This window comes from Indicator indicator, chromosome 1 (assembly GCF_027791375.1).
Source record: "Indicator indicator isolate 239-I01 chromosome 1, UM_Iind_1.1, whole genome shotgun sequence".
NCBI classification, from domain to species: domain Eukaryota; kingdom Metazoa; phylum Chordata; class Aves; order Piciformes; family Indicatoridae; genus Indicator; species Indicator indicator.
In genome coordinates this window covers 31,818,618-31,834,787 of record NC_072010.1, presented here as the reverse complement: position 1 = coordinate 31,834,787, position 16,170 = coordinate 31,818,618, and the positions used below count along the sequence as shown (strand labels likewise).

General features: G+C 38.9%; 1 protein-coding gene across 1 annotated transcript in view; it reads right to left on the bottom strand.

Annotated features, from left to right (window-relative positions):
* Positions 1 to 723: 723 nt before the first annotated feature.
* ZC3H13 (zinc finger CCCH-type containing 13) overlaps positions 724 to 16,170 on the bottom strand; it is a 48,552-nt gene continuing 33,105 nt past the window's right edge. Inside the window, exons 11-18 of the mRNA XM_054400340.1 lie at positions 14,040 to 14,583; positions 12,925 to 13,028; positions 11,534 to 12,553; positions 9,926 to 10,435; positions 6,700 to 6,846; positions 5,593 to 5,793; positions 2,389 to 2,552; positions 724 to 1,196 (exon numbers count right to left, since the gene is read on the bottom strand). Coding sequence (XP_054256315.1) covers positions 1,026 to 1,196; positions 2,389 to 2,552; positions 5,593 to 5,793; positions 6,700 to 6,846; positions 9,926 to 10,435; positions 11,534 to 12,553; positions 12,925 to 13,028; positions 14,040 to 14,583 — 2,861 coding nt within the window. The 3' untranslated portion in view covers positions 724 to 1,025. The remainder of the gene's footprint in view (positions 1,197 to 2,388; positions 2,553 to 5,592; positions 5,794 to 6,699; positions 6,847 to 9,925; positions 10,436 to 11,533; positions 12,554 to 12,924; positions 13,029 to 14,039; positions 14,584 to 16,170) is intronic.

Here is a 16,170-nt window from a genome sequence, read left to right as displayed (position 1 = left end):
GAAAAAGCACAGGTGTGTAAACAGTCTTAGTCTGAAGTTTTAGAAATCTTAGTTTCATATGAAGGCCTCCACAGACTACCTAGATATACATAATACAATGATTCCACACAAGACATTAGCTTTTCAAACTGAAAACAGTTCTTAGAAAATTAAAGTTTTAGAGACTTGACAAGTCTCCAGTTGGGCCCTGAAATCTTTAACACTGAGCAAAACATCCTTCCTCACTGCCTTTACTGCTAACATGCAAACCCAGAAATGCATCAAGTATGAAATAACCTCAGGTTGCTGCAAGGGACTGACCTGCCTTGATGGAATGTAACATATATGCACTGGTCCTCCTTTGTAAGCAGCAAGCATTCCAAAACACTGTTAGCCTCATAAATATAGGCATCTGAAACTGGTCATAAATCACTTCCTGGCATTTTTTTACTACTTTTCATCAACATGAAGGGGAGTCTTAAGCGACTGGATTAGATTGTTGTGTCCAGAAATTATCAGAAGAAACCTCTGCTAAAGATGGAAAAGAGCTAGTTTTGTCCAAATCCAGATCACCAACAGAAGCCACTGCACTAAGAAAAGGATCTGGAAAGTGAAGGTACGCTGACTCCCAGGAAGCAAGCTCTTTAAGAAATTCCTGATGCAGGAACCCTGGGGAAGTACGAGGGTGGTAGCAGAAAAACCCATTCACAATGAGGAAAAAGACACGCAGATAGCTTTCTTCAGTTTAATATGAGCTGGTGTTATAAACTGCTAAAACCAGACATCTTCACATTATCACACTTGATGCACCATAAAACAGGTTTATGTTACAGTGTAAGATTCAATATTATAAAACTTGCAGAGAACTTCACACAGAAGTCTTTGTTTTACCCCTTTTATTCACATCCAAAACAAGTAATTATCTGTGGACAAATGGAGTATTTTCTTCCATCTTCTAGAGCTGCTGTCAAACCAACCAGTTCTAAACATCAGTACCAACATCAGTAGTGGGAAATCAACTGGAAAGTGCCACCATGGTCATTTGCTTAAGACACACACACTTCCTGCTGGATAGCTGGTTGTGGAATTTTATTATCCTCTGTCTTTTCCTGCCCAGGAACTTGGCACACAGTCTTTCGTTTGAATAACCGCAGACTCAGTCGTAACAAGTCACTATCCATTGCTCCGGAATTTGTGTAAGTTTGTTTTGTTGCACCCTATTGAAATTAAAAATGAAAAAGAAAAAAAAGAAAGAACAGAAGACAGTAGCTTTTAACATGCAAGCTGAGAAATTAACCTCAAGCACTCTCAATAATTAGAAGTTTTATCATACATATTCACACTGGAAAGGACTCTGAGAATTAATGATTTTTCTATTAGCATGCAAGATCGTAAAACCTACTGCACTGCAAAAAAACGGCTAAAGTATTTTTTCTTTCAATTTTAACCTGGAAGAACAAAATCTTAATAACTCTTATAAAAGTACATGGAATCTCAAGCAGGCTAATTACTCAACAACTGTCTTTGACACTGCGTTTTAACCAATTATATTTATTACACATTTTTCTGTATTTAGAGAACACATCGCCAGAATTTAAACCCCCAAAGAAGAAACAGACTCGATCTTAAATTCCTCTCTCATCCTGAGGAAAAAAAATAAACACCCTTAAATAGAGGCATAGAACTGCTGAGGTTGGAAGAGACCTTTGAGATCATCAAGTCCAACAGCTCACAATCTCTACACTATTGCTAAGCTACTACCACTAAGCCATGACCCTAAGCACCACATCTAAGTCTTTTAAATACCTCCAGGGATGGTGACTCCACCACTTCCCTGAGCAGCCCATTCCAATGCCTGATAACCCTCTTCTGTGATTTTTTTTCCCTAATATCCAACCTGAGCCTCCCTCTTGTACAAGTTTACTCTTGTCCTGCCAGCTGCTGTGAAAATAGTCTGACCCCCATCTTGCTCCAACCTCCTTTTAAGGTATTTGTAGATAGTGATGAGGGGAGCCTCAGCCTCCTTATCTCTGGACTGAACCATCCGAGTTCCCTCAGCCATTTCTCAGAAGACTTGTGTTCAAAGTCCTTCACCAGCTTAGTTGCTCTTCTCTGAACATGCTCCAGACCTCAGTGTAGTGAGGGGCCCAAAACCAAACACAGTATTTGGGTGTGGCCTCACCAGCGCCAAGTAGAGGGGAACAATGACATCCTTAGACCTGCTGGCCCTAATTCTTGATAGGAGCCAAGATGTCACACCTGGGCACACTGATGTCTGTTCTCCATTATTTCAAGGACTAGGTCTACTTCAGAACACGCACCACAGGAATTATCTCCCTACAAAAATGCTTTGCACAGTGGACCCCATGTTTCCACATTTTGACCCAGCACTGTAAACAACCCACTTGCCTTTTCATTCTTCATTAGCTGCTTACGAATTGCAGAATCCCTTCGAAAGCACAGTGCTTTACAGCAAGGGCCCAAGTTACTGAGAAGGCCAGCTCTCTCCTCTTTTCGTACAAGTGCAGCCATGTTCAAGGCCCCCAGCTCATGTTCAAAAAGGTTTTCTGCATCTAGAAAGAATTGATATTTGAAGAGATCAACATACATGTTTGGTATCTTTGAACAGCAACGTAGAGTAATCTGAAATCCCTTGTATCTAGCTTCAGCTCTGGAACAGAAGAGGGGGTGTCATTTATGGTCAGACGTGTGACAAAAGGTGTTTACTACTAGCAGTAATCAGAAAGTGGTCTAAGTTTTACTTCTCTGCAAGACAGCAGACAATTGTATCAGAGTCAAGCCAGGGTTTGTGTGGCTATGTAGAAACGTGAAATACAACAATCTTTTATCCATGGTGGATGCAACTGGAAAGTAAGTAAATAGAAGCTAATGAACTACATCCTCCTACCAGCTCATCCAATGCCCTTGTTAATAGTGCTCAAAGTGACAGGAATGGTCCTTTAATACATTTAACAGAAGAAACAGTGTGCAGCTAGAATATTTTAACCACTTTCACAAAAAAATGGATCTCGAGATGAGTCTTGTTCTAGAAGTCTATTTCCGTGAAATGCAGATATAGACAAAGAATGCACATGGCTGGGCCACATGTGGGTCATCGATTTAAAACCCTTTTACAATAAAGAGGAAGATTATGATATAATTAAAAAAATGAAATGGTAAAGTATGTAACGAAGTCAAATCCTGCTGCCTCTATAAAGTAAAACATTGGGTACTTAGTACAGAATCTAACACCTCACTGGAGACATCAGCAAACCTGTGAAAAATATTGCTGCTAGAAGCAAAGACTGCTACAGCACTTTGGAAGCATGCACAAAGAACAGGATGAAGCTGAGTAAGATAAGATTTCAAACAAGGTAAAAAGAAAGAAATATATTACTCCAAATCAAGGGCAGGTTGAAAAAAACTGCACTGAAGTCATCAAACAACCTCAGTGGACAATCGACAGCACGAGTGACAAGGCACAAAAAGGCCTCTTCAAAGGTAACACTAACAGCTTGCGGAGTCTGCTGAAGTGCCAGATGCTTAGCATATCTGGCAAGTAAGCACATACATATCCTTAGAAGAAACAACTGCATGCAATAGTTAGAGGGCAAGTCAGCTGCAAATCTCAATTCCATCACATATTACAGACTTTTGTTTCCAAAGAAAAATAATAACTAAAGAATTGATCCCTGAAATGAGCTATGAGTTCCCTTCTTTCTGCATTTCAAAAGTATTACCAGAAACGTTTCATCCACAATATAAGATAAAAAGGGAACACCGAACTCAGGAATAAACATGGAAACAAGTTACATCACCACAAAGAAGTCTGAAGTGAAAACACATTTTCACTGCAGTTCACACTGAGTATCTAGCTTAAATAGGTTCACTTTTCAGGGCACCACACTTGTGCCTGCCTTTAGAACATATGTGCTGTGGTTGTGTAATCACTATACAAGAAACCTGCACCTAGCAGATTACAGAGGAAACACATACACTTGAAAGACTACTGGCAGTCCCACATGTAGAAACTTTGGTGCATGAGATTGTACATACCAAAGCACTTCAATTCCCTACCCTCTCCAAGGCAAAGTTCTACTGAATCTCAGCAGACTTAAGAGAGCCCAGAGGCAGTGCTGGAGAGCTTCCTATTATCACTGAGAACTGATGAGTTTATTTTGAGTATCATTTAAAGTAGCCAGGTGGAGTGATTCTGGCCTGCAGTTCCTGTTGCAAGGAATCCCTGCTAAGAGGTGTTGAGGTATACAGCAAAATAAAGCGTACCTGAAGAGAGACTGTTGATATCTTTACAGTATCAGACAATTTGCAAACTTAGGAAGACTCGATAGTGTATAAATTACACAGGTTATATAAATACAAGTGTAAGAGTTGCGATTTATTTTAACTTAGAGGAAAGCTAATACTGCATAGGAAGAGCTGCAAATATTGTAGTGAGACATTTACAATGCTTACCAGTATGGAGTACACACCTCAAATTATACTATCTATGATGCATTACAAATATTTGCATTTAATTTGGCTTTTTAAAAAGCAGAAGCAGTAGCAAGAGCCCACGATTAATAGCTACACAATTTAAATGGCTCAAGCAGTGACTTTCATGGAGATTAACAGAGCTGGGAGAAGCAAGTTTAGTTTGTTTTTTTCCCCTTTCCACTTACCTAAGACTGCAAGCTTAACAAGACAACTGCATAAAGAATAATATTACAAAGAATTTAAAAATACTGTTTGAAATTAAGAGCTAGAATTTACAGAGTAATAAATTAATCAGAAACATCTGCTATTCCCTAAAAACAGGAGCTATGCAGATACTATTATTTATAAGCTGTAATTCGCTCACATTTAGATTCTGCAATAACTTGCATAGATATATTGGAGAGAACAAATGTTTGAAAGTCCTAAAAAAAAAAACACTACTACCATGCAAGTTGTTCCAAGCAGCTTAACTGGCTTCTGGGACACCAAAGAGACCAAAAAAAAAAAAAAAATCAGTATTTTCTCTCATGCAAAAGTCCTGCTTACACTGCAGAATGGAGTAAACAGCAGTGGTAGAGTTCATGCCCATCTCATCTATCACACACGTCTTATGCACACACTTTGTCCAAATGCCACATCTCTGTATTATTTAATTTCCCACTTCTAGCACATCCATGATATACCAATTTCACTTAGCTCCTTCATTCTGACTCGAGAACTCCTATCTGTGCATTCTGTAGAGGATCCTCAAAGGGAAAATAAAAGGACCTTCAGAGGAAATAAGAAACATTCATTCTTTTCCACAATAATTCAATGTAGAAGATATTCTGCACTCCAAAAAACGGCTGACACATTTAAGGCTAGGAATGCACAAATAGTCTCACAAAAAGAAGATTACAATAGGATAAAGAATTTTGTTTAGCCTGTTATTCAAGACCTCCTCACCACTGCTGGAATTAAAACACTAATTTGATTGACATGCAGCTGTATTACATTCCTGTAACTTTCACATAACATTCATTATACACTTTCTATGGTCTTGAAACCTGAAATAATGAAATAATGCATATTTTCATGAGGAATCTCACAAAAGACAGTTTAATCCCTGGAGGAAATTACCTTTAGGCTTTTCTAAAACTCTCTGGCAAGTCTCTTTAATTTTGGTGAAGAGTTCTGGTCCCGCCAACCGCTTGGAAATGCCAGCTCTCAACATAACAGCGCCTGGTGTGAATTTTAAGAGCGCAGCTCCAGGTTCACGTGGTTCTTTTGGCTGCTTTGGCATAAGACTGGACCAATCTACATCTATAACATCCACAGGATCTGTAAAAACATTGACAGAGAATCATAGTCATCCTGTACCATGACTGATTTATTTCAAATGCTCTGTACATCCCTGTCTCCTAAAACCAGCACATATTACATGACCAGTGTTCTGCAGCTCTCAAAACCAGATTCGTGGACACTTTGGGTAAGAATGCCAAAACTCACTCAGACTGGTGGAAAAAAGGTGCATGCAAATATAATCCCTCTTGAGTTTAGAAAAATCCCAAAACTCCTAATACTCTGCTTCGTTTTTATTGCAACCCCTTTGAGAAAGGTAGCTTGGACCCTGCTTAGCCAGCAGATTTGGACATATCACACACTCATAAAAGCAGCAGTACAACTAAATATGTTTTGACAGTTCCAAATTAAATGCTTGAAACACTGGTGTTTCCACTCTGGATGTTGGATTTTTTTTTCGAAGGAGATATACACTGTTTACTGAAAAAACCCACACAATTGTGTGTCTAGTGTGTTTCACAGAAAATACGAATACTGATCATACAGTGCAGATGACCCAACTGAACTTAATGATGAGTAGAAGAGTCCATGCTTCCTAGGGCATCTGTGAAGCATTCAAGCACAGATAAAAAACATCTGTTTGTAAAAATACCAGTTCCAAAAAAAAGAGCAAAACCAAACAGGTTAAAGGAAAACAAGTTAAAAAACCAAAAAGCTTACTCTTCCTAACTATATAAAACAAGACAAATATTACTTCACAATACAGCTCCTAGTACTCTTACTTCTGTACTTCTCAAGCTTAGCTGACTATTACAGAACAAGAAATACTGAAGAGCAAACTGCATTCGTAATTCAGAAATATTGTCAACATCACAACAGTATTATGGGCAAACTGATCTAAACTTTAATGTAAGTAATAATAAAGGTGGTTTGTTATACTTTTACCAGGCATCTTCTCATCCTCCTGTTGATCTTCACGTTTTTCAGCATCACCTGCCAGAATCTCATCCAGTTCATCATCACTGATTGGCTCGTATTCTCCAGCACCAGATCCCAGTGACTGTACATCATCAACCTTTGCTTCATCTTCTCCTCCTGCAGAGACAGATACATACTGTAGCTTTAAAGCAATCAATCTTGTTTTCTAAACATGCTTTAAGCAGCTTGAAAACAAAGAGGTTCAGCAAAAAAAAACTGTTAATCTTTGTGGACAAGTATATTCAATCTGAAAACAGGTACTGACTCTTGGAAACAAAGACATTATTTCTCCCATACACAATGCTGCAGTTTTAATTTTACACCTCTTGGACTCTTTTTTGGGTGCAGTACTGGTTGAACTGCACATAGAAAGCCATATCCACAAGAAACATATGTAGATTATCTGATATGTAGTTAATAAGTTAGCAGAACAAAGTCTTTAAGATGGTTTTGCACATGAACCCAATCTTGGGATTCAGTCCAAAGGCTCTATGAGAGAAAGAAGTAAATTTCCAAAATACAGAAAAGTGCAAGATATCCTGAAAGAAGCAATATTCAGTTATAGACTCTGTGGAAGTCACAAGAAGAGCTTTTAGAAAGCTATGACAAACTTCTTCAGTTGCCCTTACACTTCCATCCATCTAGACACTATATGCCTATACAAATACCTGTGCTGTATGTGTAAATATGTTCCTTAAAACATGTAAATACAAGATACCCTAAGGTTGCATCTTGTGGTTCATGAAAGGAACATGTGAAGGTCTTCTCTCACCTCTGAGACTATTAAGATCTCATTCAAGCATTCAGAAATCCTACTGATCAAAACTCAGACTCTCTTAGGGTTCTCCAGCATGATACTTGGAATGAGTTTTGCCATAGAAACCAGACAGAATTTACAAGGGATCTCCCCTGTGGGTTATCTTCCAGATCCCTGAGCCAGAAGGGAAACTGTCTCCTCAACTAACCTAAAAATCAGTATGGAAAAGGCAAGTGAAAGACATGCTAGCAGAGTGTAAATTAATCACTTAGACCTCCTGGCAGTGCTTTGGAGGAAGCATAAAGCATCTTGAGTATTATTTAAGCCTGCTCCAATATAAACACATTAAGGTTCAAGATACTGTAGTACTTTAGTGACTGTGACCTCACAGTGTTAGACTATACTACAGTAATTTGTTCAAGTAAATACCAGATACCTCCCTAATTTCACCAGATGTGGAAATTCTATTTAGTTTTTATAAAAAGTTTTTCCGATTTTAGAAGGAAAGTAAGGAAACCTGTAGTAGATTGAATTTTGTGTCCTATGATTTTAAATATTCACTACCTGTAGGATCCATCCTTTGCCTCGATACCAATCTACCAGATACATTAGCTCACCAGAACTACGTGCTTGGACAGTTCAGATCAATCATTGAAAAAATTACTGTATGAAGCAATCAAAAATAATAACACACAGTTCTCAACAGATGATTAAACTTTCTCAATTCTGAATTTCAAAGCAAACTTTGATAATTTCTAGGTTATGTTATCACTACCTTCATTGCATTTTGCAAAAATTACTTTTGTATTAATAAAATGCATATTTATATTAATTTTGCATTGAAACCATGACACAGCTAAAAGAAGCAATGTAAACAACTGTAATGAAAGACAAAGTATGCTATACTTTATATAGCATGTTCATGATTTTCTATACAGTATTCTTTCATAAAATGGAATGCCATCTACTTCACAAAGCATTTATTTAAAAGAAATATCCTAAATATACTGTAACTTCCTACATGCAGTAATTTTCAGAGAATTTAGAACACAACTTTTGAAAAACACACAAAAGAATACACATTAAAACACAAGAAATCTGCTGAAAGGCTAAACTTATGAACACATTCAACATTCAGAGTCTGTTCAGTTACAGGTCCCCTCTTGGAAACAGATAAGGTACCTAGGAATAGCCTTTCACCAACTCTTTTCTGAAGTGAACACACTGTACTCTCAGATCTATTCCATCATTTTTTCTTCTACCTCAAAAATCACTGAATTCTGCCCATTACAGCAAGACAGAGGAGACTTTCCTATGCTCACTCCAACTCCTGGCAAATGCTTCCACTCCACTGATAATCTTCCTAAATGGAATTTTTTTCAATTACATCAGTCAATCCTCATGACCGCGTTGCAAGTAATTGTGTAGGAGATATAAGTAATAAATATGCTTCATCATGCTCTCCAGACATTTGATTTAATTGCCCAAATTTACAATGAACACTACAGATAATTCTTACTAACAATGCATATATGATGAGACAATGCCTTGTTATCTTACATAAAACTACAAAAGCTTAATTAGTTTCTCTTTCTGCTACTGCAGGCCTTACTATCCCAAACATCCAAAAATTCCAAACGCTACAATGCCTTTTTTCCTCTCAACAATCCTCTCCTGCAATCATCAGGAAAACCCCAACTTACTGAACATAACTGTAATATAACAGTTACTCTAAATTCAGACTCTTGCTTGCATTGTTGATATAAGTCCTTCCCAAACTCCCCATCTATGCAAAGCTCAAGCCATCTAATGTGAGATCTCAAGAGAGTTTGTCAGCATTTACCCCATACTTTATTTATTAATCCTAAACATGTTTTCCCTAGTACCATTAGGGTAAGCAAATTGAAGCTACATTTAATAAGACTGCCTGAGGAAAGTAAGTTTTGGACTGTTGTGCCAAGCCATACATATGTTTCACCTAACAAATCAGACAATCACCTCTGTGGTAATTGGGCTCTGTAGAAAAAATAAAACCCCAAAGAACAGTCCAAGTCAACACTAATTTTTCTTTCCACTCATTACCTGTCACTTGAAAATGAAGAAATAGATCTTACAATGATAGAACAAGGTAAGCAAATGCTGGTGTTCTTCTTTAGCAAACTGCCTATTCAGAAAAGGTACACCTTGGTGAAATTATGCCTCAGATCATTTATGCTTCTTTGCCTCAAGACTTCTTTAGAAATTAACAAATAACACTACATGATTCACAAAGATGCTCATCAGATTTCTCTTACTATGTCTGCTTCCACAGTAGAGAAATTGAAGCCTATAAGCCTTTCAATAGAAAATTGTTCTAATATACCTGAGTTCAGCACTATGATAAAAGAGAAAGAATAAAGTATCTGTCAGTCCAGGTTCTTGCCCAGAATATCTCACCTTCTAAACTCTCCACTTTTTCAGCTTCATTTCCATCTTCAAAACCTTGTAGAGGTCCTAAATCTTTGTCCGTCCTTTCCTTCTCTGAAGCTGCTGAATCCCTAGAAACACCATCAAATTCCTTTTCATGATCTCTGTCCAGTTTTGTTTCACTGTGTTTTGTTGATTCTTTCTGAGAGGAAATATCAAGAGTTCTGTCTCTCTCTCTTTCAGCTGTATCAGGTAGCTGTCTGTCTCTCTCTCTGTCCAGCTCCCGTCTTTTCTCCCTCTCCCTCTCTCGTTCTCGGAGTCTCTCTCGTTCCCTGCTCCTTGGCCAGTCTTTGTCAACATCTCGGTCCCAGTCTCTCTGTCTTCCCTCTCTCCTGTCTCTCTCTCTTTCTCGATCATGTTCATGTCGATCTCGCTCTTGAAGCCTTTCCCTGCTATCAAAGGACCCAGATCTGGAATGGACCTGACGATCTGATTCAGGAGAACTTCTTCTTGAACTGTGGCTTCTTGAATCTTGACGATCTGAATAAAACATTTTAAATATATGCATGACTACAGCATGTAAATGTAAACCCATTTGACTAGACCAAGGCATTTTAAAGATTCAGGTATGAAAACACACTTTTGAAAAGCATCGTCTTTTAATTGATAATGACTTCACATTGCCTATAGATTCAATCTCCCTGAAAAACATAAGGAATTTTTTCCACTCCCCCCAAAAAAGATTTTTCAATGGCTACTTTCTACTAAGACAGAAGGCAAATTGAAGATACATCATTTTAACTCAGAAATTTAGGACAGGGAAAAAGAAAACAAAACCAAAAAAAATCCAATACCAGGAATCACCTCAAAGTTTTGAAAACATGTCTTCTAACAGCTAGGAATGGCTTGGCCAGCAAATCATAAATTCAGAAAAATAATTTCAGGCATGTAAACATGAGGAGAACAGAGAACCCAACTGCTATACAAGGAAGATATTTTCCTACAGATGCCATTTAAATTACAAAACATTTTACCCTTTTTTGTTGTTGTTGCTGTTAAACCAGGAACTACACAAAGTAAGTCAGTTGTGACTATTTTGATTTGCAAAGTTTCCATATGCACTAGAAGTATGCCTAGTGGGAACCATGACAGATTCACCTCACTGAAAACAGCTCCTGAGATAATGCATCTCTCTCCCAAAGAGACATTTTCATTTTGCATGGATTTCAGAATATTGGTATCAAAATCAGTGTTCATAATAAAGTTAAGAACATTATTTAGATGACAAAACTTCCTCAATGTTCTGTTAGCACAAGCATTTTCCCTTTCTAGAAGTTTATTTTTGTCCTCCAAATGACTTTATTTCCAAGACAGCATGAACTGAATCTGACTAAATGTTTTGGTGTAAACAAAGTGGTAATCCTGCCTGCTGAGGATCTGCTTTTCAAATATGGCAACTACCTGCAGGAATTTCAGTTCACTCTAGTTTTACACTGAATAGCAGGAGGCACCTCCCTTTCTTTTCATGCCAATTACAAATGAAAAGAATGTACAGCCAGGTGAGAATGACTTCGGATTCATATGTTTGTATTTTCATAGAGAATCATAGGTCAGTCTCACTAAAACGTATCTTATTACCTGAAGAAGTGCTGCGACTGGGTTCCCCTCGTTTCAGTTGATCAATCCTGGACTTCCGTTCCCCAGTGATTTCCAAGCTTTTCTTCTCTCTCTCCCTGTCCCTATCTCTGTCTCGAGAGCTACTGTGCAGGATCCTCCTCCGCCCAGTCTGGTCATCTCCACTGCGATGAGCTGACTCATTGGAAGGGGATCTAAGTCTACTTGAAGCATGGCTCCGATTGCTACCAAGGCTGCTACTACGCTTCTGATCCACAGGTTTACGGTGTGGTCCATCTTCTATAGTAACATGAGGGGTTTCCACTTTTTCTCCCCTTGTCCTGTGACTTTTCCTATGGGAATCCTCAGTGGTTCTTTCTGGAACAACAACATCACCACGTTCAGGAACATCTTCATCTGACCAGTCACTAAATGTTGTATCTTCTCTTTTTTGGGGAACTTCTGCCACCGCTTTCTCAGGAGGTGCTTCAACCAATTCCTCTTTTGTTACAGGAGGGGTTCTCGGACCTTTCTTCTTTTTATGATGTGGAACAATTTCTTCATCAGAAACTTCAGAATCACCCCTGGATCTCTTCCGCTTTTTCTCTACATTTTTCTTTTTTTGACCCTTCTTGGGTGAAAAGACCTGACTTTCCTCAGTCATCGATTCATTAGCATACCTTTCCACCCCACTGTCATCATCTTTTTTCTTCTTTGTGGCCTTTTTCTGTACCTTAGACTTCTTCTTGCTGTCATCATGAATCCTATCAGAAGCATCTCTTTCTTCAGAGGGACGGTGTCCAATACTTTCCTGAACCCTGGATCGCGAACCTTCTGAAGCATCTGTTTGGTCTCTTTGCTTATCTGCTGAAGAAATCCTCTCTTTGAACTCTGCTTCTTCGTAACGTCGGGAGCTCTCCTTTCTGTCCGATTTTCGCTCTTCTTCTTTCCAGCGACTCTGTCGCTCTTCTGTAACATGAGAGGGGCTCAGTGACCGGGATTCCTGTGGCCGCACGACCTGGCTCAGAAGTCTGTGCTTGTCATCTACAAAATGGGAAAAAAGATCTAATGGTATTGTTCAGGAAGAAGAACGAATGATCATCTGGTATCTTATGCATGCCAAAAAGTGTCAATTAAAACATACAATCCATTATTTCAGTTACATTTCTTAAGCGTTTTTTTCTTGTGCTCCTGCAGCAGCAACACACAATTACCATTTTGGTAAACATGTATCTTAAACAACAGATGCAGAAGTCACTATCACCTGGCAGATGTAACACACAGTGACAAAATTAAGATAAAAGGTGAACATAGAGATTATGAAAAATATTGTTGCTCAAAAATAAGGGGAAGACGACATTTAAACTTTCCCTGTGTTTCTGATCCACCTACACAGACAGCCCATTACTCCTTACTTTTATCTTCTCCACTGTTGTAAGCATCACTATCAGGAGAGTGCTCACGGCGACGCTTGGGTGACTGACGAGGACTCGGACTGCTTTCATTTCTGTGACGCTTCCTGCAGAAGAAACAGGCGTGGTCAAACGTCTTCAGGATTCTTTAGAGAAAGCATTTAGTAATTGTGCTTATCAATACAATCCCTCAAGTTTAAGCACCTCATATCGAAGACAACACATGTAAGAATGTCAGGAAGTTGTTATTCCAAAACTGCCAGTGTGATCAGTTTTCTGACCATACTCTAAGATACCTTCAACTAAAGCTCAAACACTCAAGACAACTACCTTTTTAGCAAAAATGCGTGAAAGACCATCAAGATAAACTATTCCCTGTGGCAATGACCCTTGCCGTGAGCTGACCTCAGGTGACCTAAGCCCTCACCTAGATGATTGCTTATTTCTCCCCATATAGATGATTTACAGGAATTCACAATTCTCTCACAGAAAAGATACCAATTATTTCCAAGAAAGCAGCCATTCAGGGCAAGGTTGTTTTGTTTATTATTGACCATATAATGAGAATTTTGCTGAACTAAATGGAAAAGAAAAAGAAAAAAGAAAAATCAGTGCTACACATTGAAAGGAAGCACCACACTTTTACTCAGGATATTCATGCCTTCACTGGCAGTGTTCTGGTACTGAAAATTTAGTAGTGCAAAGGGTAATGTACACTCCATAGAAATTTGAAGAGTTATGTCATGAACCCTGACCTAGTGAGATGCTATCTGACTTTATAGGCTTCTAAAGGCCACTGTTTGCTATTATGTTTCTAAGAATGCCTGCATTATTAAAGGTAAGGACATGTAAGTATACTTAGAAGGGAAAGTTACATTGTCTTGAGTAGTTCCATGACTCTGCACCAGTAAAGCATCAAATTAACTTCATCAGCACAGCACTGATTTTGGGGCCACACAGATGCAGGAGAGACCTGGCTCAAGACCACACCTCTGCATAAACAGGATATATTCCTCCTTATGATACTCCTCTGCTTACTAACTGACTGAAATCAACAGTAAAAGACTGCCTCTCTCTTTTTTTTTTTTCTTCCACCCCCTTTCTTCATACCCACTCACTTGGATTTTCTTTCCTCATGGACATCTCTTGAGCTTCTTTCTTCTCGGGTGTCTTCCCTCTTATCCCTGCGGTCTTCCCTGCCTTTATCTTTGTCATCCCAGTCTCTTTGGCGGTCTCTTTCTTTATCCCTGTCTCGACCCCTCTCCCTCTCTCGTTCCCGTTCTCGATCTCTTTCTCGCTCTCGCTCCCTTTCTCGTTCCTCCCGCTCTCGTTCTCGCTCCTTCTCCCTCTCCCTCTCCCGTTCCCTTTCCCTGTCATGGTCCCTGTCTCGGTCGCGGTCTCGGTCCCTGTCTTTGTCCCGCTCTCTCTCCCTCTCCCGTTCCCGAGCACGATCTCGTTCCAACTCTCTTTCCTTCTCCCTTTCTCTTTCACGGTCTCTTTCCCTTTCCCTCTCTCGGTCTCTCTCCCTTTCTCTTTCTCTCTCCCGGGCTCTTTCATCTCTCCTATCATCAGACCGATCTACTCTTCGCTCTTCTCTTCTTTCATCCCGCTCCAGGTCATCGCTTCGTCCCTGGTGTCGTACTGGGGAGCTTGCTCTCTGATCTGCAAAGAGAAGCAGGTTTGATTACCAAATGCTGAAGAGACACACACCACTTCCATTACACTAATAAATTCTCAAGAGTTTTTGTTTTGCTAATCTAGATATTGGCTGCCGTTAAACAAAAACCACCACCCTAAATAAACTTGGACATTCTCTTCATGGAGATAAAAAAGACAAAGGAGTATTAATTCTTTCTTAAAGTTCTTTCAATATTTAGGGAGTGGGCTTTCCTTATTTTATCAAAAAGTTACTACAGAAATTTTATTTACTATCAGATTCTTCTGAATGGCATCAAAGGATAATTATATACTTCACAGCCCAGCTATTACTATTGCATTACTCAATTCACAATCTGGTATAAGATCTCAAAAACCCCTGAATGACACACATATGAAGTGTTAAGATTTCTGTATGAAAATTTTACTTCCTAAACCTGTTAAGAGTCACAGGCTCTACAAGAATTCAGACTATTTATAGTACATTGTAAAAGCTAATGTAAAAACCAGAAATACTGGCCTGTCTCATCACAAGAGATCCTGAAAGGGGTCTACAGGAAAGATGGAATGGGACTGTTTACAAGGGCTTGTACTGACACGATGAGAGGGAATGGATTGAAGCTTGAGGAGGGGTAGATTCAGACTAGATATTAGGAAGAATTTCTTTACAGTGTTGTGACACTGGAACAGGTTGCCCAGGAAGGTTGTGGATGCCCCCCTCCCTTAAGGTGTTCCAGTTCAGGTTGAAAAAGGCCTTGACCAACCTCATCGAGTGGAAGATGTCCCTCGCTATGGCAGAGGAGTTGGAACTAGATGATCTTTAAGGTCCTTTCCAACCCAAACCATTCTATCCATCTATGAATCCCTACACAGAAATAAACAACCAAACCCATGAGAAAGGGATAGGCAAGGATGAGATAGGGGAAGCAGAACTGCTAGAAGTTTTCACATGTACTCACTGTAGGGTCTTGCAGTCTAGTCTTACAGTTGTATAAGCTGAGTTTTTCCACTGTTCAGACAATGACTTTTGCAGGGAGAAAACTAAGCTTAGGTAGAAAATGACCGATTTAGAAGGACAGTGAAATGTGATTTATCTAATGGTATTTACTCTCCACAGACTCAGTCGTATTTTGTTAATTATATTTCAGATGTATTTTGAATACTTCTCTAAATTTTGACCACTTTAAAACAATTTCTATGTTGATGTTGTTTTTTTGTAGCATTTGAACCGCAGCAAATCAATAAAACAAATTTTCCATAGTATATATTGAAAGCACTATACAAGAAAGCAAAAAATGGCATGAGCAGGGTTGGTATTTCTTGGTCCACTACTCTCAGGCTAGGAGTGCACTTTGCTGTAAATTGAGACAATATCCATGAGGGGCAAGTAGACAGAGACTGAACAAGACCAAATCAATAAAATGTGCATTTCCATCAGCTTAATCAATTTTCATCTCTGAGTGAATTAACAATGACTTAACACTCCCCTGTTACCAGATAAAATTAAAAGCAAACTTGAGTGACATTTCTGCAATGGATGTATGTAACACTTCTTTTTAAAAAGGTAAATCATCAGTTCATGCAGTTGGTTCC